At 43.6% G+C, this 21700-nt stretch overlaps 1 protein-coding gene across 1 annotated transcript; it reads left to right on the top strand.

The window, feature by feature from the left end:
* The first annotated feature begins 496 nt into the window (after positions 1 to 496).
* On the top strand, positions 497 to 20666 carry ptprr (protein tyrosine phosphatase receptor type R). The gene is made up of 18 exons (XM_061068762.1): positions 497 to 653; positions 763 to 834; positions 2925 to 2987; positions 5156 to 5469; positions 13204 to 13317; positions 13408 to 13557; positions 14114 to 14221; positions 14702 to 14824; positions 15022 to 15143; positions 15238 to 15351; positions 17060 to 17249; positions 17511 to 17595; positions 18515 to 18594; positions 19435 to 19572; positions 19713 to 19823; positions 19917 to 20074; positions 20163 to 20276; positions 20573 to 20666. The coding sequence occupies exons 1-18, from the start codon at positions 497 to 499 to the stop codon at positions 20664 to 20666; spliced, it is 2307 nt and encodes a 768-aa protein (XP_060924745.1).
* The last annotated feature ends 1034 nt before the right edge of the window (positions 20667 to 21700 follow it).

The following is a 21700-nucleotide window of genomic DNA, read 5'->3' on the forward strand; positions in this document are numbered from 1 at the left end:
AAAAATAAGAAGGTACTCCGAATGGATACCAACCCTCCTCTCATTGTGAAATGGAACATTCCCTGATACCAACTCAAGTTAGGGTTTTAAAGTTAGCTGTATTAAAACAACACAGCATCACACCTGTACGGGTTCGGGACAATCTGTGCTGCGGACAAAACTATGGAAAATGGACAAGACTGTGTTCACTGTACTGCTCATTGTCCCACTTGTCTCTGGTGAGTTTATTAATTCATGTTCACTCTGACACCACATCTGTCCTGAGAGGCATCAGCTCTGTGTGATGTGAACAGGACTTGATGTCTTCTGTGTTTTCTCAGGTGGAGCTCATCCCACATGTTCGAGTTGGTCATTAACGGTGGAAGAAGGTGAAGACGTGAGTCTGTGGTGTGGACTTGTTCCCTCGGTCAACTTGATGACTTACACAGTTACAAGAACTGACATCCGCCAGTTTGTCCTCCTGTATTGACATAGAAGAGTCCTCCTCGATGTCCCGATGGAGCAGTACAGAAACAGAACCACACTGGACCTCAGAGGCCTGATCAGTGGAAACGTCTCAGTGCAGATCTCCTCTGTGAAGATGTCTGACAGAGGAGATTACACATGTTTCATCCCCAAACTGAAAAGCAGGTGCATCATCACCCTGCATGTTGGTAAGGATCCTGAACTCATGCCTGTGCGGCACAGTGGACAAACGGCAGATTGTGAGTGAGCGTGTGATGTGAGAAAGTGCTCAACCTGTTTGTATCTCATGTGAAACAGTGGAACAGAGGAATCACGTCAGTGCTGCGGCTCGTCTGGAGAACAACTCCCCATCCAACCAGCCGGGGAAAGGTATCTGACTTATTATCCACTAGAAAACTGGAGTCGTGCCTTAAACTCACGTTCCACTTCATCCTCTGTTCTTCTGTGTTTGAGTCCAGAGCAGTTAACCACCAGATTAATCTTCTCTCTGTTTGCCTTCACTCCTGCAGGTGCTGTTGCATCCATTGTTCCTGTTGTCCTCTGTGTTCTTCTTCCTCTTGGTGCTCTTCTGTTGGTGAACTTCATCAGACGGAGAAGAGCAGAAACAGTAAGTGACCGTGTCTGGGCTGTAGCATTTTACTTTTAGTGCATTTACTCCAGTTTCGTTGGAGCTTTTAAAAAGTGTCTTAAAACCACTTTCAGGTCTCACAGGGAATTGTGTGACGAGATGCAGAGGACAACAGGACCAAGATCCCGTCACTGGTTAACATGCTGGGATCGGGTCCAGTCTACATCCAGGACAAGGTCCAACCGGATGAAATGTAAAAATGAAATGTAGAATTAGGGAGTTTGTACCAAAGCTAATGAGACGCTTCAACTGTTAAGAGGGAGAGAGGGAGAGAGAGAGAGAGAGAGAGAGAGAGAGAGTTACTGAGTGACAGAGAGTTACTGAGTGACAGAGAGCAATAGAAACAATAAGAGACTTCCTCTCTTTCACCTCCTGACCCAAGCAGGAGCATTAAAGAGAGATTATCTCACTGAGAGAGAGGAGAGAGAGAGAGAGAGAGAGAGAGAGAGAGAGAGAGAGAGAGAGAGAGAGAGAGAGAGAGAGAGAGAGAGAGAGAGATACTGAGTGACAGACAGCAATAGAAATAATAAGAGACTTCCTCTCTTTCACCTCCTGACCCAAGCAGGAGCATTAAAGAGAGATTATCTCACTGAATGAAGTTGATGATGGAATGAAACGACTTCTATAACAAATGTTCACTGTTGTTAACACTTTAAAAGTATGTATTAGATAAACGTGATGAAGTGTCTGCTTAACCTCTGATATTAAAATGTTGAAGCCACAGTTCATATGATTGAACTGTTTATTTGTTTAACACAAGTACTGAGGACATTGTACATGGATCTTTTCCTTTTAAATCAAACAGGATACTTTGGTGAATTAAGGTTTTCAGTCATCAAATGTTGTCTTAAGACACATAATCAAAGTATTAACTCATATCTTAACTATCAATGATTGATTTGATTAAAAGCAAAATGTAAAAGGCCTGAGATTTTTCTATATCATATCTGCCAGTCGTGCACATTATAGCAGAATATCTAATAATTCTCTATGTGGGATGGGGGGGGGGGGGGGGGGGTGCGGGGGGACTAATGAGACTGTGTGATTAAGATTAGCAAAACTAAATAAAAGCAACGGCATCTGAACTAAGAACATTTTCTTTATATATGCAAATATTTTTACAATAAACTTCAGGCTGTATTGTGAATCTTAAATATTCATGAACATTTCTTTCTCTTTAATGGCTGATTTGTAAAGTGTAACATGAATCTAGTCCTGTAGGTGGCGCTGCATAGACATTTTAAGCGGAGTATAATTAAGTATTAATGTAATGAGCAGTTATTTGTGGTTTGATGATACAATATTTTAACTATAGAATAATAGACCTTTAAAAAAAGATATTATAATATAATTTAATTTAATTAATAAAACATAAAACTGTTCAAATCTTAACAAGACAATTATTGACATTAAACTAAAAGGAAAATATAAAGTCTTTCTGTTAATTAAATGTGATGATGAATAAAGAGGTTCAGGACTAGTCCTCCTCTTCCTCCTCCACCACGCCTTGTCTCCTCCCCTTCCTCTCTTCATCACCTGATCCACGCTCACATGGAAACAAACATCCTCCTCATCCTCCTCTTCCTCCCGGAGCTGCAGCTGCTGCACAGCGGCTCTTCCTCCGTCTCTCAGGCCGCTGTAGGACACCGCTGGGCGGGGAGGGCAGCGTGTCCGGCGGGGTCCGCTGGTGGAGAGCGCGGGTCTGGATCTGATGCAAGGAGACAAACACACAGACACACGCACACGGACACACACCGGCTGCCTCCTCTTCATGTGTAATCACAGCAGAGACAGAAGCTGCAGACGCTTCTGCTGATTGCTCCCGTCTGAGGAAGAAGGTTCGTCAGCATGTTGCTGGTTCTGGTTCTGATGTGGACTCAGCTGCTGCTCGCAGGTAAGACTCAGTTCATCTGGTTCACAGCCTGAGGATGAGCACGCTGCTCTCACTGGAGCTTCGGTGTCAAACTGTACGTGTGTTTTGGTCAAATATCCTCCATCACTTGATTTCATGAGTGACTGAATTCAGCCTTCAAACCTGCAGGATTTTGGACTTTAAAATAAGATAGAACATCCTCAGTGTTGGATTCTGCAGATGCTTAACAGTCAGATCCTCATGACTGAGGCTCAGGTCATGAAACTCATGTTGATTTGTTTCTAAGGGAAAAACGAAGGTGACATCCACACAAGGAAAACCTGAGTCTCATATATATATATTCTGTTATGTGAGGAAATGTGGAAGATTTGCTCGGTTTATATGAGATGTTCATCGTAAAATAACATTAATACACAAATCATTAGTGCATTTAGTTTCCAGAGTTTAAAGCAAATCTAAAACGATTCAGTGTGGATGATCTTTGGAACCAGATAATGATACAGAAAAATTAATTTTTTATCATATTTCTAAATTTGAAACGACAAAAGAGAATGATCCTGAATCACAAGTCTTCAATTTCTATTATCTTTTGGATAGATTGTAAAATGTTGTGATAAAACTAAACACTCAACTAATTAAAGCATAAAGGACAGATTTTATAAGAAGTGTAGGTGACTCAAATTGTCATTTGTTGGTATAATATTTATCCATGTCATTATAGAGCTGCAATTTATGATACATTTTATTTCTGATTTATCTGTTGATTATGATTTTAATTAATTGTTCAGTCTGTAAAACATCGTAATGGTGAAAGTATTCGTCCCCGGGTTTCTGAGTTCAAAGTTCACGTCTAACCAAAGATCTGAAACTCAACACATTCAGTTCACTGAAATAAAAACGCAAGGTATATTAACGTCAATTTGTTTTTAAATCACGTTTTCAAGTTGTCTGATTGGACAATTCACAAACTTTTAAACTTGAAAAAAAAAGTACTTTAAGTCGAAGTAGAAAAATGCAACAAAGTCCAGTGAATAAAAGCCAAAGCTGAGAGGAAACCGATGAGAACATCATTGTGTGAGAGCCAATCGGGAGACGTTGAATAGAATCAGTTCCATTCAGACACATTTTCCTGTTTACAAATGGACCGAAAATAATGGACTGAAAATAAATTAGGTTCTATAACTGGAATAAAATCACGTTTATTACATGAGAGGCTGTAGCGCCCCCCTATGGACAACTAGCGTCATGTCTTTAAACACAGGATATACATTATTTTAATATTTAAAGATCTTATGTCACATTAGCTAATTTTCCGGTGAGAGTTGAGTAATTTGTCTCCACAGAGTTAACTGTAAGCCCGCTGTAACTTGACCTGTGATTGGATGATGTCTCCGGTCCAATCACAGCTCAGCGCTGCACGTAGCAACCAGGATGCTGTCGCTAGGGAGAAGCTGTGTCAGCTCTGCAGTGTCTTTCGGGATCGCTCTTTTTCTATAGACCTGCTGTTTCCTCAGGGTTTTAAACAGGCAGCAGCAAACTGACCTGGGACCTGGTAACGAAGAGGGTTTGTCTCTTTAACACCAAGATTCTCTCTGTCCAGCAGAGTGTGGATCAGCTTCTGCTCCACTTCACCTCCGTCTCAGTGTGAACTTGTGTAAATGTGAGGCGGCAAAAAAACGCTCCACTCAGTGGAATTTCTTCTATTTCTGCTCCGAGGATAAATAATGAGTGAGATTGAATTATGCATCGTTCACAGTCGTCACGGTCGGCTGCGTTGGGCGTGGAGGGAACTTCCTCCACGCCCAACGCAGAGACACAGACAGATTGATTCTCCTGCTCTCTTCTAAAAGATCAGAAGATTCTCCAGACATTAGAACCAAGAGAGAAATGTAGTCGTCCTCAATGAGAGAGACAACACTTGTGTTTCCGTCAAGAAATCAAGAAACTATTGTATTCAACGTGTTTCACTTTATCCGTCTCTGCTGTAACTTCAGATACGATGAAGGTTAGCAAGCTGATGGTTTTCCTTCCACTGGTTGTACTGGTCACCTGTAATGAATCAGAATCATTGATCAGTCGTTTGCTGCTAAACGTGAATAAAACCTATCGTTTGTATTGTAACAAACTAAAAACAACACAGAGACATTTTCTTTATCTTTTTCATGTTTTTCTCTTCCTCTTCTTCTCAGAATCGTCCTCTGGTGACCACGAGCTCCGACTCCTCCCCTCTCGCCGCTCCCTTCACCTCCCCCCGCGTCTCCTCCCTCAGCACCACTTGAGTGATCAGCATCACAATGTCGAGGAGTCCCGCTACCTCCATCTTCATCATCCCCTTCATCATCATTTTCACCACCATTTGGCCAAAGTGATGCCGGCCGCCCTCCTGGAGTCTCGCTTCCGTCAGCAGCCCGGCGTCCAGCGAGCCGTCAACTTGCTGGCACGGCCACATCACGAGGTGCAGCCGGAGCACGCCGCCATCTCTGCACGGCATCTGGTTACCGTGGTGAGTAATCTGCGCCCTGATTGGTTGAGAAAGAAGAGAAGAATGAGGAGGTTTGTGAAATGTGTCTTTCAATAGGATTCTAGTCGACCGTCCCTCTCGTTGTTTTATACGTAGCGTGCGATGATGTCATCACGGTGGATGGATTGTAAATATTGTGGATATTTTCAAGATGGATGATGTTAGAAAATTGCTGCTGCTGTGTAGTGTTGGTGTCATGGAGATCGAATCGAAGCTGTAGTCGATTAGTTTGAGGTTGTGTTTTTTGATGCCATGTTTAGCATCAGCTGCTGCAGAAGATATTTTCATATTTGCTTCATCATCATCGTCTGAGAATCAGTTTCCAGCTGCAGATTAGAAATGTCTTGTCATCTCTTCCCTGTCGGAGGTCAGAGGTCAGAGGTTGGCGCAAATAGACAGTAAGTGGATGACTGATGATGAGGAGCCGTAGACTCCAGCATCCACAGCGCTGGAGGAGAGATGCTGCGCTGCCTGTCTCCATGGAAACTGTGTGTGTGTGTGTGTGTGTCCGCGTCCGCGGCGTGCAGTTGCCACCGCAGCTCCGTGCAAAACAAATGGCAACTTAAAAACTTAACATCTCACCCGTTGTAACTGCCATCCTTAATCCAGCAGAGGTTATATGTTTTGGACTCTAGTACTAAGCATGTGCCTAGTCACAGTACTACGATCGGCCTTTAAACAAGCCTTGATTAGCGGCCGCATTTACAAACAGCGACCGCGGCAGGCCCACGACCCGGTCCCACAACCATCACCGGGCGGCCAGGATTTCCCTGTGGATTACAACAACTACATGCGCCAACTCCAACGTCATGAATGGGAAATGTTTGATGTCCACGAAAGACACTTCAGGAGATTGTTGGATAACAAGCAACTCCCAGAAAGAACTTACTTTGCCTGCACCGGTGATCCGAGGGAATGGACGAAAGTTGCATCCATCCTAATCGGAGTATTCTTCCAAAATGGAATATTCCGTGCGCGACGTGCCAGCGGGAAGGAGTTCGGATTACCACTTCTGAAATATGTGGCACGAGTCCTAAAAAAGTTCCCCCGGATAGATAAATATCCAGCGGAGTTTACACCGGTCTCCATTACTTCCTGGATCGAGAAACAGCTGATCTACGTGAGAGAAGTCATCCAACCACGGCTCAGCAAAAGAGGAGGAGCGGAACACCGTGAACATCCAATGGCAGTAAGCAGAGAAAAACTATCCTATCTATAGCAGCACAGAAAATCAAAAGCCATTGACATAATTCTCAATAATAGTACATTTCCTTCTTCCCAACCCACTGTTAATGACACTAGTGATGTGTATAAACATTACCTGGCCAAATATCAATCACCCGCTTCTGAACCAGTGACCCCGCCCCCCTGGACCAATAGCATAGAGTCAGTTGCTCCAGACTATTATCCATCCACAGCTAACTTCACTTTTGATGAAGTGGATAAAGTTGTGTCCCAGCTGCCAAACAACACAGCTAGTGGATATGATGGGGTGACATACGAAACCATTAAAGCCACAAAACCCTGGTCCACCCAAACTCTCGCTAATATATTTAATATCTGTCTAATTAATGGAAAGGTACCTAATTCATGGAAGGGGGCCCTCATACATAGAATACCAAAGAAAGACAATATTCCAAATGATCCATCTACATGGAGAGACATTTCTCTACTCCCCACTTTTTACAAAGTCCTCATGAAATGTCTTCTTGCCCGCATCCTCCCATGGCTTGTAGACACAGGCATTCTGTCACCTAAACAAAAAGCCTACATAGACAGACAAGGCATGCATGAACATGTGTTTTGCCTTAAAACTGGAATTGATGACTTCAAACATGAATCATGTAAATTCTACGCTGTATTCCTGGATTTTAGAGATGCCTTTGGGACACTGTCTCACAATATGATGCTCCGCACACTGGAAGAAATCCATCTACCTCAACCCTTTGTGGACATCATCACAGACGTGTACAAGGAATCTTTTTTGCAGTGGAGACCAGTGGAGATCTGTGGAGACCCGCTCACAGAGCCTGTACCCCTGCAGGTAGGGATTAAAACAGGCTGCCCCTGGAGTGCTGTTAACTTCATTCTTGCCATCAACCAGTGGCTGAAATGGCTCTGTCAGTGTGCACCACCACAAATCAGATCCCCAAACCCTGTCCAGGGGTACGCTGATGATGTGGAGATGTCCTCTAGGGATGAGAGTGTAATTACCAACATGCTGAGCAGAACAGATGAGTTTCTGCTCTGGTCAAAGCTGGAGGTAAAACATACCAAATGTGCAGCACTCTATGAACGACGCAGCGGTGGTAACCGCTGGTACAAAGCGAAGTCAGACAAACCTCCCTCCTTCACACTAATGGGACAACCAATCAGGGTCTACTCTCGTCACGAGACTTACACCTATCTGGGCCATAAGTTCAATATTGCAGGCGAGTGGGGTGAGCAAATACAGAAGCTATCCTGTGATTATAAGTACAGAATTGATCAAATTGATTCCTCACCCCTCCCTGTAGTCATGAAACTGGAGGCCATCAGAGAAGTGGCCCTTGCAAAGATACAACATGAATGTCCACATCCCACAGAATGTCCTACAAGACATGAACAATAAAACAGTCGGAGCTGTCAGGAGATGGCTGGGACTGAACACTCATTCCACTCGGGATATACTCTTCCTCTCACACAAAGAGGGGGGGGCTCGGTGTCCCTAATGTGGAGTGGACCTACACCACTACTGTATGTGTGTGTGTGTGTGCCCCACTTACCTTCACAACAGGCAGTTACATAACTGTTAAACAGCAGCAACCTTCAGACTGACATTGAGGCAGAAACAGAAAGACAGATATGTCCTGGTTGTTAATGAGGGAGACGAGATGAGAGGAGAGAGAGGAAAAGCCCAGAAGTTTCTCAACATTTGATTGTGCTTCATGTTGCAGATCAAACAGAAACAGTTTGATCAGTTTCATAATCGATTACTTGTCACCAACGGTTATCTGAAGATGTCACTTTGGTTGTTTTGAAAGTTACGATAATTTTCTGATATTTTGTAGGTGTAGAAACTTATTTGAAGATCTGTCAGTGTTGAAAATAATTTGCTGCTTGAGAAAGTTGAATGACGACCACACGTCTCCTGTTCAGTGACTCGTTCATACAAAACACAAAAACAGACCAACGTGTCAAGCTGGAACCAGTCTGATTCACAGACTGGTTTATTTTTAGTAGAAATGCAGCAGATTATTAATTTAAGCGTCTGAACTGTGAAGCTTTGCTGCCAACACTCCCACAGTCTTCTGCCAAGACAATCAGAGCTGCCGCAACCACAGATGTATCGTGGGAGTGGAGACGCTCTGTAGAAACCCTCCGGTGGAGAGCAGGAGACAGACGAGGGATTCTGGGAGTTTACAGACGAGTGTCTGTCTCATCACTTCAGTTATTTCAGAATACGTTGACAGAAGAAGTCATTTTTCTACGAGGGGCAATGTGGGGTTCAGTATTTTGATTAAGGACACTTCAGAGGGGGAAGACTGGGATCAGCTTCTCCGCTTTTATCAATGAGAAACCGCCGCCAGGCTCCGCTCTGCCTGACCTAACCCTCTTTGTTAATTGACTTTGTGTGTGTGGTCACATGACTCGTCCCTTCAGGCCATTCATCATATTAAAACGCTTGAGTAGCAGGAGGAGGATAAGAGACGGAGGTTTGTGACGGCCGAGCCTCAGAGCTCCAAAACACTGAGAAAGACCTGAAGCAAAAGTCTTATTTTAGAATTAGTGAACAGAAAGATGCAGGTTGGTTAATTAGAAATTCTAAATCGTCTCATCGTCATATGTGCATCGTAATATGAATAGATTAAACACTAAAATAATATCAGACACAGAAATAAGGTTTCAAATAACCAGGGAGGTCATAAACACTTGTCTGTAGTTTGAGAGAAAACATCGTGTTTCCAGGTTTAATCTCCACTCGACAACTTCATATTATAATAATAATCAGCCGTATTTCTTTAATATGATTTATTATCTATAACTTCAGCAGCAGCGTGTGTAGAGAGTAACGTTTAGATGGAGGTGGAACATGAAGAGAGGTTGTGTGAAGTCCCAGATGGTAACAAGTCACCTCCCATCGCTTCTCTGCATCACTGCGTGCATGTGTGCGTGCGTGTGTGTGTGTGTGTGTCCTTTGCTTCCTCGTCAGGTTCTCACAACATGTGCCAGCTGGTCACACACACACTTTACTATAGTCGTGTGTGTGTTGGTGGAGACTCTGCATGTTGAAGGGGATTTAATTTAGATCCATCACAATTGTGTGTGTGTGTCATTTCTGCTCAATATGTGGGTTGTCATCATTAAATTCCTAATTAAAACCAAACTGATCAGAAGCATGAACATCCTTAAAAATACCTGGTTTTATTTGTGGGGTCCATGTCCACTCTGCTAACATGGAGGAGGCAGGGTGTATGACCTGTTCTGCAGCCAGCCACCAGGGGGAAATCAGGATGATGTGGGATTTGTCCTGTCCTGATTTGCAGACATTTCTTTCTCCGAACCCTCGTTATTATCATTATTATGATTTGAAGAGAAAATGTAAATGAATCAAATAGGGACAACATGATCAGCAGGTTTAATGAAATCTGACGCTCTTCTACAAGTCTGGCAAATGTTTTTCAGCGAAAACGACAAACGCACAAGTTGAATCATGTAGAATTAAATCACAGAAAGAGGCAAGTTCCGACTTCAGCCCACACACACACACACACACACACACACACACACACACACACACACACACACACACACACACACACACACACACACACACACACACGTAACGAGTGTGTTACACTGTTAAATAATTCACATCAGTGGTGTGTGTTACTTCCACTAGTGGAGAGAACTTTGACGCCACCTCCAGCCCACAGAGAGAAACCGGATTCCTCCAGGTGTGTTCAGAGCTGCAGCACAAATCAGATCCAGATCTGTTTTGTGTTAAATCACGATGTTGGTGTTAAAAGCAAGTCGCATTTAATTATCACTGGAAAACAATAACATGCGGATTTGGGGTATTTCTTCGGCCTGAATATTATTAACACAATCAAGCTGCTGCTTCTGTTATTTATATCAGTTTTAATAATATTTTAAATAATCCATCAGCCCTTTATGAAATAAACATTTCTTCATTTCTTCTTCTGAGTGTGGACTGTGGATGGAATAAATTAGTCAGAAAATAATCTGTATCTGTCGACTGAGGCCAGTTGTGTTAATAAAACATTAATTTAGTCACATCTTCTACTCTGAGCTTTTAGAAACGATGTCAGTGTAAAGATGAGACTGATGTCAGATTTCAGTTCTGCTCTGTGAAGGTTTTTCTAAAAGGAAGCAACACAAGCGTGAATAATCTGACCTCACGTCAACCCACTCATTCAGGTGTGTGTGTGTGTGTGTGTGTGTGTGTGTGTGTGTGTGTGTGTGTGTGTGTGTGTGTGTGTGTGTGTGTGTGTGTGTGTGTGTGTGTGTGTGTGTGTGTGTGTGTGTGTGTGTGTGTGTGTGTGTGTGTGTGTGTGTGTGTGTGTGTGTGTGTGTGTGTGCGTGCGACTCAGGGTTAGCATTAGGTAAAGGTTAGTGTTAGTTAGTTGTGCTGGTTGAGGTCAGGGACCAGGGAATTCATTGCATCACGAGTGTCCTCACATCTATAGGGAGACGTGTGTGTGATCTCATTGAGTCAGAGCATGTGCAGCTCACGTTTCCCCCGTCGGCGCTCAGAGGAGAAGCTGCTCGCACGCTGAGAAACAACCGCTCTGCTCACAACACTTCCTTTTCCGCGCTCACACGGATATTCTGTGTGTGTTCACAGTTCTGGTCTCAGGATGTAATATCTTGATTGTGCTCCTCATCGTGGATGAAATTAAAGTCGGTCACATGTGAACAGATTCACTGTGACGTCTGTAAATTGTCCTCCAGAGCGAAGCAGCTTCAAACCACAGACTCTCCTCGTGTTTCACAGACATTCAATGACTTGTGTCATCTTTGGTTTCCCTGCAGACACGATCTGATCACAGCCGATTCACCTGATCTCAGTTTGATCAGATATAGAATTCAAAATTGAGATTTATTTTACTCCATCAGTTGTTAACCCTATAATCCTCATCCTCTACTTTTTAACCTTTTCATATTATACCATCTATATCATTCACACACACACACACACACACACACACACACACACACACACACACACACACACACACACACACACACACACACACACACACACACACACACACACACACACACACCCTCCCTCTCTCCTATCTGATTGGTCCAAATTGGATTCCCCTTACTGGCTCGAGGGCTACCAGCTAATTAGTGGTTATTACCCTGTGTGTGTGTGTGTGTAGACAGAAATAGCACCTGATCCTGACAGGAAGCACAGCAGGATAATGGCATTACCTATCATCTAACAGCCAATCAGGTGTGTGTCATGTGAGCTGCGTTCGCTCTGAGCCAATCAGAGATCAGGACTTGACGCGAGAGGGGGAAATGCAATGGAGCTCTCTGACCCTGAGCTGTGACTGACAGGCGGCCTGTCGCTCACTGAGGGGGAATCTTCTGCAGGCGACGGGATCTACGATGTTCATGTTTACTTGGTGAGGTTGTTGGTTCAGATTCTGGATTGGATTCTCTTCATTAACAGGCTGTAGCTGTTTAGTTTGGTTTTACTGTTCCACTACATCCGGTCAATTTGTTGTTTTTATTTATTCGCAGGTTGTTTTGTTGTGGGGCTGAAAAAATATTATCTGTAATGTAAAATGTTTATTCTATGAGAACTAGAGTAAGAATTTGTGTTTGGGATTTAGTTGTGATGGTAACGTTAGGATAAGAGGCTGGAGAATGTGTTGTGTATCCTCACCATGATAGAAGTGTGTGTGTGTGTTTGTGGTTATTGGTCCTGATATTGAATTAAGGAGCAACAGAACATTTTGATTTAGCCATTAGCGCGCGCACACTCACACACACTCACACACAGAAGTCATGTTTGTTGTCTTTTAACCTCAGTGTTTTGGAGATGAGCGAATGGATCCCTCCTTTCGAAGGCTCCATTTATTCAGGTTTTTGTCGTTCTTACGTCTGGTTCAGCTGATCAGCACGTTAATGTTTTCTGATTCATAAAGACTCAGGGTTTGTTTAGACAGTTTTCAATTGTAGCCGACTCCAACGAGCCTCAGTTAGTTTCTCTCTGTTCACGCTTGTGATTTGTCGTTGACTTTTAATGTGAACACGTTTCTGAAAATCATAACCAGTATGATGATGACAGTAAATTTGAGCAGCAGTAATTTTAAATCCTCCGAACCATAATATTAACGCTGCCTCAGAGTTTCTTGATAATCAATTTGCGACTTTCCGGCCTGATTTTGATCTGTTAGATTGACAGCAGAGAAAAATTAGTCTCAACCACCGTGACGTGACACGTTGGTCTTTGAGCGGCTGTTTTTCCACCATCTTGGTTTGTTGAAGCCAGAAGTAACCATGTTTGGAGGAGTGGGGGTACGGAGCCTCTCTTTCCTCTTGTGATTCTTCTTCCTCTTGGAACACCTGGAAAATGGCGATGGAAATGAGCGTCATGTCACTTTTAGTTTTTTTAAATAGAAATCCGGTTTAAATTGGCTTGAAATGTTGATGGTAAACTAAACGTCTGTCTGTCTCTCTCTCTCTCTCTCTCAGTACCTGGCCGTGGACGTGCGGCGGCTGAACGTCAGTCTTCTTCGTTGGTTTCGAGAAGGTGTAGCGGCAGCGCTTGGTGTTCCTGCAGGACGCGTTCACATCAACCGGCTGAATGTAAGACACTCACACGCCATTCACACGTTGCACTCCGCTGGTTGGTTGGTTGGTTGATTGATTGATTGATTGACGGACGGGCTCTTACAGGAGGAGAAGAATGGCATCGAGCTCTTCGTGTCCTCTGATAGGCTGGGGATCTCCGAGCCCCGCCCTGCCGAAGAGGTCATCCAATCACTGAACGTCCGGGTCCTCCACCGCCACCTGGGACACTTCGGCATCACCGAGGTCTCGACTGAGGTGCGTGTAAACTGTCAGCGTGCTCGCTGCTCCGTCTCCTAGGCAACCGCAGCTCGTTAAGCTGCCTGGTTGGTCCCCATGGAGACGGGCGGATGTGCAGGATGGATGCAGAGCAAAGTGCTGCTGCTAAAAGTTTAATGGAACAGTTAAAGTGGTCGATCAGCCTGAGGAGAAACACTTGATATTAATGTCATTACTGAGAGAAGTGATGGTTCTTCTGCATGAACAAAGACACGCTGTGTGAACTGCTCCATCAGATTCTCCTGGTTCGTGTTCTGCAGCTTCTCCACTGTGTGGCTTGGTGCTGGTAGTGATGCTTATTTACACATGTCCAGTTTTTATTGGGGTTTTAGCAAGTAGCCTCTGCGTCTATCATTATGTGAGACTAAGCGACAATTGTTTTTAAATGATATCGAATAGTGTGATCCAGCTTGAAGAGCAGCTCTGGCTCAGGGAGATGTTTTAACTCCATCGACGTTTCATGAAATCCTAAAGAAGAGTTTTAAAAGAATCCCGATGATCCTGGAAACAGATTTAACATCATGTGTCTCTGCAGAAGAACGTCCTGCAGGGGGAGCAGAGGGATCACGTGTGGACCACAGAAGGGTTTTACACTGTCGTCCTCTTCTTCACCATCTTCGTCATCGTCATCACCTGCTTGATGGTAAAATACATTACACTCACAGGAACCAATATTTACTTTACTAAGTCTACTCTCAACTGACACACACACACACACACACACACACACAGATCAGCCGTATCGCTGACATCATGTAAAACGTTCATTTTTCTCTTGAGGGGACAAAAAGGAATCACATCACAAATTACTTTTAATAAGAAATATAATCAAAATATAAATATAAATAATAAATGACCTCAATTAAAGAATACATTTAAAATAACTTATTTCAGTTGTAGTGCTTCAGATAATCCACACGAGGGAAACCTCACAAACGACAGATATACATGTATTTACAGTCCTGATGATGTACCTGTCGATTTAAACAACTTATATATATTTATATCATCTCCACTCACAGATTTGAGTCTTTAGTTTTTTCTATTTGAAAGGTGAATTCTCTGGAAATCATTAAAATGCTCTCTCCTCTCCTTTCCTCTCCTCTTCTATTCTCGTCTGCAGGTTCTGTATCGACTCAGAGAGAAGGTTCAGGTTTCTGACACAGAACTGAAAGCTCCGCCCTCTAATCGCCACCTGACGCTCACAATCTCTCCTGACTCCGCCCACAGGTCAAAGGGCACAAAGGTCAGCATCCGACAACCAACTATTTATTTTTGTTTATTTCACGGGACAATCTACGTTAATTGACATTGAAATGCAAAATGTAAACGTGTTTGATTTATTTAAGAAGTATCAATAATGCTCGTTTACATTTGTCCCTAAACTAAAAAATGAAATTACTGTTAGAATAAATAAATGATAACTCCTGAATGCGTCTGCAGGTCGTCTCATCAGGAAGCATGGTCCAAGCTGAGCTCCCTCCAGCTGCCGCCACGCCCATTCCCCTGCAGCAGCCAATCACAGCCTGCCGTCGCCTCGCTCCACCTGTCGTCCCTGTGCCCAGGTAACTTTAACTTTAACTGAGCGACGTCTCCCACAATTCAACCAACTGAAATATTTTTAAAGTATATTTTATTCTTACCTGCTCTTTCTCCTAGTCCCGCCCCTGCCCCTGTCGTCATCAACAGCGTCGCCTCGGCGACGACCAACAACGAGCTCAAGCCTTGCCCCTCCCCCTTCAGGATGAAACCTGCTGCAGGACTTCAAGAAAGGTAAGAGGGGTGGAGTTTATATGTGTGGCGGTGTGAGATGTAGGTTACACAGGTAACCACCCAGGTAGGAGGGGATCGGATGACAGGGAGGAGCAACGTTCTCTTCCTGATTGGTTCTTATTAGTCACATGACTTCATTGCTCTTCCTTGTTTTCAGTATAAATAAGCAATCAACTTTAGAGGAGAAGATCCACTTCCTGTTTACAGCGAAACGTACAAGTGAAGATGCAGCCTCTGTTTATGATTCAAAACGATCAACAGTGTTTACGTCACGTGATGAGCGTCCTGATTGGTCCTCTTGTTTAGCATCTGAAGAAGTGTGTGTGTGTTATTGTTGTGTGACCTGTGATTGTCGGAGCAGTGAGGTGTTGAGCTGCGTACGTGTCGGCGAGGAGGCTTCAGACAAAAGGTGTCTGTGTATAATTCAGAAATATCAACACTTGAGGTTTACATTCACTCAGGCTTCCTCCATATACAATGTATTGTGCGTGTGCGTGTGCGTGCGCGTGCGTCCGTCCGTCCGTCCGTCCGTCCGTCCGTCGGTGTTTACATGAAGGGAGGCTTCTTATTGGACACGTTTCCTCTTCCTTCGTGTCTTCGTCGTTTGAGGAAATGTACATTAAAACCACATGATCCTCAGATTTAACACATCTTTGATAAATCTCACAATTTAGATTCAAAGTGTGACCTGGTACATCTCACAATTTAGACTAAATCTATTCTAATCTTGATTATAGTTTTTCAAAATGCATTATTCTGATTTGATAAACCACCAAAAGTCTCTGTGAGATTTCCTGATTATATAAACATTCTACCTGTTGTTTGTTAACTCGTGTTCGGCCGTGAGAAGGTTAGATCTTGTTGTTGTTAAATTAGACTGACCTCATTTTTCAAAGCCAGACGGGCTCAGACTAATCACTGAAATATTTCTGTGTTGCTTTGAAATTTGTCCGCAGCTCATTTTCCTGCTAAGTATTTTCATAACCAAGAAGAAAAACATCTTATCTAGGCCTCTGCTCGGCGTGGAGCACTTTAGCCGTAATCTGTTGCTCGTCACTCTTCCGCTAACGTGCGGCCGCGTGCTTGGACCTCGGACACCATTTTGTTCTGGTCACCTCAGAGCGAGGTGATAAATTGCAAAGGACAATGTGTGTTTCTTAAGGTGAGACAGGGAGGAAGATTTCAGGCTCAGAGTGAGAACAGGATGTTTTTCTCTCTCTCTCTCTCTGTGTGTGTGTGTGTGTGTGTGTGTGTGTGTGTGTGTGTGTGTGTGTGTGTGTGTGTGTGTGTGTGTGTGTGTGTGTGTGTGTGTGTGTGTGTGTGTGTGTGTGTGTGTGTGTGTGTGTGTGTGTGTGTGTGTGTGTGTGTGTGTGTGTGTGTGTGTTTTGTCCAATCTGGATGTCAGCCAATCAGAGGAACAGGAAGAGACGGCATCCTTCAGCTGCCACACTTTGAACCTTGACCACTTCCTGACAGGGGTTGTCATGGAAACACAGACTCTGTTTACAGTTGTATTTAATAGTTTGCTCTGGCATCAAAGAGCTTGGTCGCTTTGGTCGCCCGCAGGTTAATTGTTCATGTGGAGAGAGAATCAAATCAAGTAATATTTCACCTTAACCTCAGGAAGCAGCTAATTACCAGTAAGGAACAAGAGCTTGATGTTGACTCCAGTTCTAACATCATGTTTTCTTCTTCCTTGGGTCTCCAGACGTGGTTCCAACGTGTCTCTGGTGTTGGACATGACGTCTCTCGGCTCTGTGGAGCCGCTCAATGTTTCGGTGGTGACCCCCAGAGAGTCGGCAGCGAGGGAGTACCTGACGTCCGCCAGCCGGCCGCTGACGAGGCCGCAGCTCCAAGACCTCGCCAACAACACGGACAAGCTGCACGCCGAGTTCACTGTACGTGATCAAACAGTCTGAACATAAGGATAACAAAACCCATTTTTATTTTTCTCCTGAATTTCATCGGCAGTCGTGTCATTAGGTCTGATTTCTGTCTGCTGGCTATTTTTTAAATTTAAAACCATAAGTATACACCACCTTCATTCTCTGCACTTAATGTCATCTTGTGTGCATTTCCTATATGACTTATTATTGAATTTGGCATTATTAACGTATAGTTGAATATTAATCCCTAATAGTTATATTCTTCCTCCTCAGGAAATTCCCATGAACTTCACTGACCCCAAGGAGCTGGACATTCCAAACCATGGCACCAAGAGCAGATACAAGACCATACTACCAAGTGAGTGAGAAGTATTTAACAAAGGAAATTCTGCTGTGCAGAGACTGTGTAATTTCACAAGGTGATCGGTGTTTGATGGAGAGAAGACGACATCATCGTTTTACTCCTCAAACTCCAGGTCTCATTTCCTGTTGAACCAGGAAGCTGTTTTAGTTTGTGGGAGGGATTTAAGGTCAAAGGTCAACGATACTAAAGACGAATAATATGGCTCCTCCCCAAACACACACACACTCACATTCAGGGCACAGCTTGTTCTCACACTGTCGGCTGACCTCCTGATTAAGACTTTATGTAACCGCCACTGACACAATGTTAGTTTTTGTGTTTTGGAAAGGGGGCGGGGTCATCAATAAAACAGTGAGTGGGTGTGGTGGCGTTCCTTCCTTCCTTCCTTCCTTCCTTCTTTCCGGCCAATCAAGGCTAAGGAATGCTCACCTAGAGCGGCTGTCAGTCAAACTCCTTCCTGTGTTCTAGGCTCTTTGTCTTTTCTGAAGGTGCTCGGGGTCCGGACTGAACCAACATGACGAGACCCAGTCCAGGCCTAAGAGAGGCTGTTAAAGACTGAGACTATTCAGTTCAGTCTGAACCTCAGACCAGAAGAGGTGTTCTGGGTCTGGATCAAACTGAACCTGGTTCTGTTGGTTTGCAAATTGGAAACACTTGTTTGAATATTTTTGACTTTTGGACCAATCACAGGAAGTAGAGGTCACAGGTAACCTTTCACACCTGATATTTCAGTTCAGACTAAACTGAAAAGTTTGGACCAAACAAGGTGCGAAAGAGTCTGAAAAAACAGTCAAGACAAACAGAAGATTCTCCCTCCCCCAAATCAATCAATGTCATATCTAAATCTCCCATCCTTGTCTCCTCTTCCTCCTTCTCATGTGTCCTCACCTCCTCTCCTTGCTGTGTGTTCTAGATCCTCATTCTAGGGTGATCCTGAAGTCCAAGAGCTGCAACGACCTGCTGAACTCCTACATTAACGCCAATTACATACGAGTGGGTATTTACAACATGGTGTTCCCATTAGCTCTTAATGAGTTGATAAAAAGGGCCAAACAGAAAAGTATCTGAAAAGTATACGATTGATCTGGTCAAGTATAATTAACGAGATTAAATATTGTTGTTGTTAAAGAACAGTTTTTTTTCTGTGTAGTTGTTCCTCATCTCCCACAATCAAACCTTATCTTCCCTCCTGTTTGAAGTCTTCTACCTGCTGCCATATTTATGAGTTTTTGTCCTTGTGAATACATAAACATAATTCAAACATAATTCTGTTGTGTCTTGACAAACTTGGTTATCCTTTGTTAAATCTCTAAACCAGAGAACGAACACACAACCGACTGACACGATCACCTCACACATCTGGAATGTCGACATGTTTTTACTTGTGGTTTCCTCGTCAACACAATCCCAGTGAAAGTCCAGTGCAGTAAGAGTCTGTAATGTTTCTCTCAGACTCGGGTACAATGGACTTTCTTCCTGTCAGGAAACTCCTCTGAAAGTGTTTAAACTGTCCGAGCACTCGGGAGAACACAGGCTGTGTAAATAATTCATCCGACTGTATATGCAAACACTGTAGCAGGTTGAGCTCTTCAAGGTTGGAGGGCAGATTTATCACATGAGAGGTGGAGAGGCGGACATGAAGCTGATTCTCTGCTTTTACCTTAAGAAACTTTACCTTACATATAACATATCTAAATGCCGCCTGCATCTGCAAACCAGAAATCAAATGTATGTTTAAAATGATCTCTTGATGAAAGTGTTTTCCTTTCAAATCAAAGAGGTCTTGTTGTACATCCCCTGTTGACGCTGTAGTGTGATTGGCTCCCACCCCAGGGTTACCTAGGCGACGAGAAGGCGTACATCGCCACTCAGGGTCCCATGGTGAACACGGTAAACGACTTCTGGCAGATGGCGTGGCAGGAGGAGTCGCCCGTCATCGTAATGATCACCAAACTAAAGGAGAAGAACGAGGTAATCGGAGAAAACATCAATAAACAATGTGACTCAAGAAGAATCATATTTAACTTCACTTCAAAGTTAACATAAATGTTCCACAGTTTGGTTCTGACTCATTAAAGTCGGAAGGTGTTTCTTTGTGTTTCTCTTTGCAGAAGTGTGTTCTGTATTGGCCGGAGAAGAGGGGGATCTACGGGAAGGTTGAAGTGTTGGTGAACAGCATCAGAGAGTGCGAACACTACACAACTCGCAGCCTCGCACTCAAGGTACACGCACTTAAAATGACTTTCCATTTCTGAAACTCCTGTGCAGATGAAGCCTTTTAATTCAAGTTTAAATTTGTGTTTGTGTTTATGCAGTGTGGGAATCAAACTCGCGTGCTGCAGCATTACTGGTACACATCATGGCCTGACCACAAAACCCCTAATTCAGCAATGCCGCTGCTGCAGTTAATGTCTGATGTAGAGACGGATCGACGGACGGCCGCCGCCATGGGACCAGTTATTGTCCATTGCAGGTATCGTAGAGAGCGAAACCTGCAAAACTGTCTTTTCTATTAAAGGTCAAACATTTAAATTAAGTCCATCGTCTTCTCCTCTGTGCAGTGCTGGGATTGGCCGGACAGGTTGTTTCATTGCTACAACGATCGGCTGTCGCCAGCTGCAGCTGGAGGGAGCGGTGGATGTGCTGAGCATCACCTGCCAGCTCCGAGCGGACAGGTGATACATAGTCATCTCCTCACTTAAAATAGTTTAAAGTATTTAACATCTTTATTAAGTACGATTAAAAAGAACAAAACATTATAAAATATGGAATGTGACATTTTGTATATTGTGGGAATCACCTTTGTGTCCCAGTGTCCCGACAGTGACGGTGGAAAAACGGGCGTAATGTCCCTGTAATCCCTGGTTCCTGGACCCAGATGTTATAATTATTAACACATACTAAAACATGGCCTCTTGAATAATAAATATAAATGACATCTTGTACTAAAGAATCTTATCTGTGTCTGCAGAGGTGGTATGATCCAGACAGCTGAGCAGTACGAGTTTGTGCATCACGCTTTGATCCTGTACGAGGCCCGCCTCTCCACAGAAACTGGCCAATGAGAGGCCACCGCCACAGGATCTGCTGTCACCTTGCAGTTGCTGACGGAGCAGGTTTTTATCAGGTACGATCCGAGGTTTGGGTTTTTCTCTGAGAACCAGGGACTCTGGAAGAAGTGTTTGAGTTTGATGGACAACCGATGCGGATGTTGTGGGCGAAGCCTATTCACGGAAAGAGGAAAGGTAGATTTCAGAAAATGGAATGTATCCGATGTTCTTCTTCATGTTTTGTTGGTGAGCGGTTCTTCAGAGGACCCGAGGAATCGGTCCACTTCACTCCTCTGACTGAGATTGTTTCATTTTTAACTATTTAACCTCTTTTCTGTCACGGAGACTTGATGGAACGACTGTGTTTCTGTGTCTTATAGGATTTCAGAATTATTTTTTAAGTGTTGTTCTTATATGACAGGCTATTTGAAAATGACTGTTAGCCGTTTGCACCTTGGTTAAGTTCCTGTGCCACTGTCGAGCCGACCTGTTAGTGACCCCAGCTCGCCTTATGTTCCCCTGTCCTCTGGACCCATCGCACCCCCGACACTAACAGGAAACATCCCTTCAACTGAAGGTTGTAAACCAGGCGACTGTATTTTATGGTCAATGTTCAGGTAGGATATCAAACAGAAAAAGTGCCAGATTCAATTCCTTCTCAAAATACTGGCTCATACCAAACCACCAACCAAGAAGGTAACTTTCAGACGACCTGATGTATTTCAAAGGGTTTTACGCTGAGAACAAAAATCAAATGCATTCATTATTTATATTTATATATCAACGCTACTTTATGATATGTTGGCAACTGAGCTGATATGTTAAACCAGACACTGTTCATTATATGAGCCAATACATGGGTTAGCCAAATAACAAACTGAAATCAGAAAGGAACTTTTGCCCAGTGTAAAACAAACATTAATATATATTTCCACTGCTACTGTCATAAATGGAACTACCTCCATCCATGCACCACAAGCTAAAAGCTAACAAACCAATGCAATGATAACTATGGTCCTGCTAAGCTACAGCGATCTGATGGAGGCTCA

The sequence above is a fragment of the Limanda limanda genome, chromosome 1 (assembly GCF_963576545.1).
Source record: "Limanda limanda chromosome 1, fLimLim1.1, whole genome shotgun sequence".
NCBI lineage: Eukaryota > Metazoa > Chordata > Actinopteri > Pleuronectiformes > Pleuronectidae > Limanda > Limanda limanda.

Bases quoted from the DNA above. Each gene is read 5' to 3' on its own strand.
- ptprr (XM_061068762.1), top strand. From the start codon at position 497: ATGGAGCAGTACAGAAACAGAACCACACTGGACCTCAGAGGCCTGATC. The intron at 15,144-15,237 runs GTAACTTTAACT...TCTTTCTCCTAG, and splicing joins CCTGTCGTCCCTGTGCCCAG to TCCCGCCCCTGCCCCTGTCG. The intron at 19,824-19,916 runs GTACACGCACTT...GTGTTTATGCAG, and splicing joins CTCGCAGCCTCGCACTCAAG to TGTGGGAATCAAACTCGCGT.